This window comes from Papilio polytes, unplaced genomic scaffold (assembly GCF_000836215.1).
Source record: "Papilio polytes unplaced genomic scaffold, Ppol_1.0 DF820622.1, whole genome shotgun sequence".
In the NCBI taxonomy this organism is placed as follows: Eukaryota; Metazoa; Arthropoda; class Insecta; order Lepidoptera; family Papilionidae; genus Papilio; species Papilio polytes.
Window position 1 is genome coordinate 1,808,141 of NW_013528582.1, and position 520 is coordinate 1,808,660.

The 520-nt window shown below is 53.1% G+C and overlaps 1 protein-coding gene across 1 annotated transcript in view; it reads right to left on the minus strand.

The window, feature by feature from the left end:
• The window catches only part of LOC106110427 (glycine-rich protein 1-like), a 3,293-nt gene that overhangs the window by 1,381 nt on the left and 1,392 nt on the right, over window positions 1–520 (minus strand). The window contains exon 3 of the mRNA XM_013292250.1: window positions 3–499. Within this exon, the coding sequence (XP_013147704.1) occupies window positions 3–499 (497 nt within the window). The remainder of the gene's footprint in view (window positions 1–2; window positions 500–520) is intronic.

Sequence of the window (520 nt, forward strand, 5' to 3'; positions counted from 1 at the left end):
ACTTGAGCCAGATCCTCCTCTATTAATAATGACAGTGGATGACTGTTGTCCGTAAGGTGCAAGTAGCACATCGCCGCCATAACCAATAGGTCCCAAGTCTGAAGAATCGTAACTTGAATCACTGCCTGAGGAGACAGCTGAAGAAGCTGACGCAACAGATGATCCTGACGAGGAAGATCCACCTTTGTTTATAACGATAGTGTCACCACCTCTGCGGTATTGTGGACGGAGTCCCTTGTATTCGAATCCATTATTACTGTATTCATTGCTGCCGTATTGGTTGAGTCCCGATCCACTTCCAGAGGCTGAAGCTGCAGATGCTGCCGCTGCTGAGCTAGATCCCGATGATCCTGATCCGCCTTCGTTGATCACAACGGTCTGACCACCCAAAAGTCCACCGCGACTGAAAAGATCGCTCTCGGCTCCTGCTGCGGCGGCGGCGGCGGCAGCGGCGGCCGCTGCTGCTGCACTACCGGAACCAGAGCCATATCGTCCTCCTCTGTTATAAGCGCCACCGTTG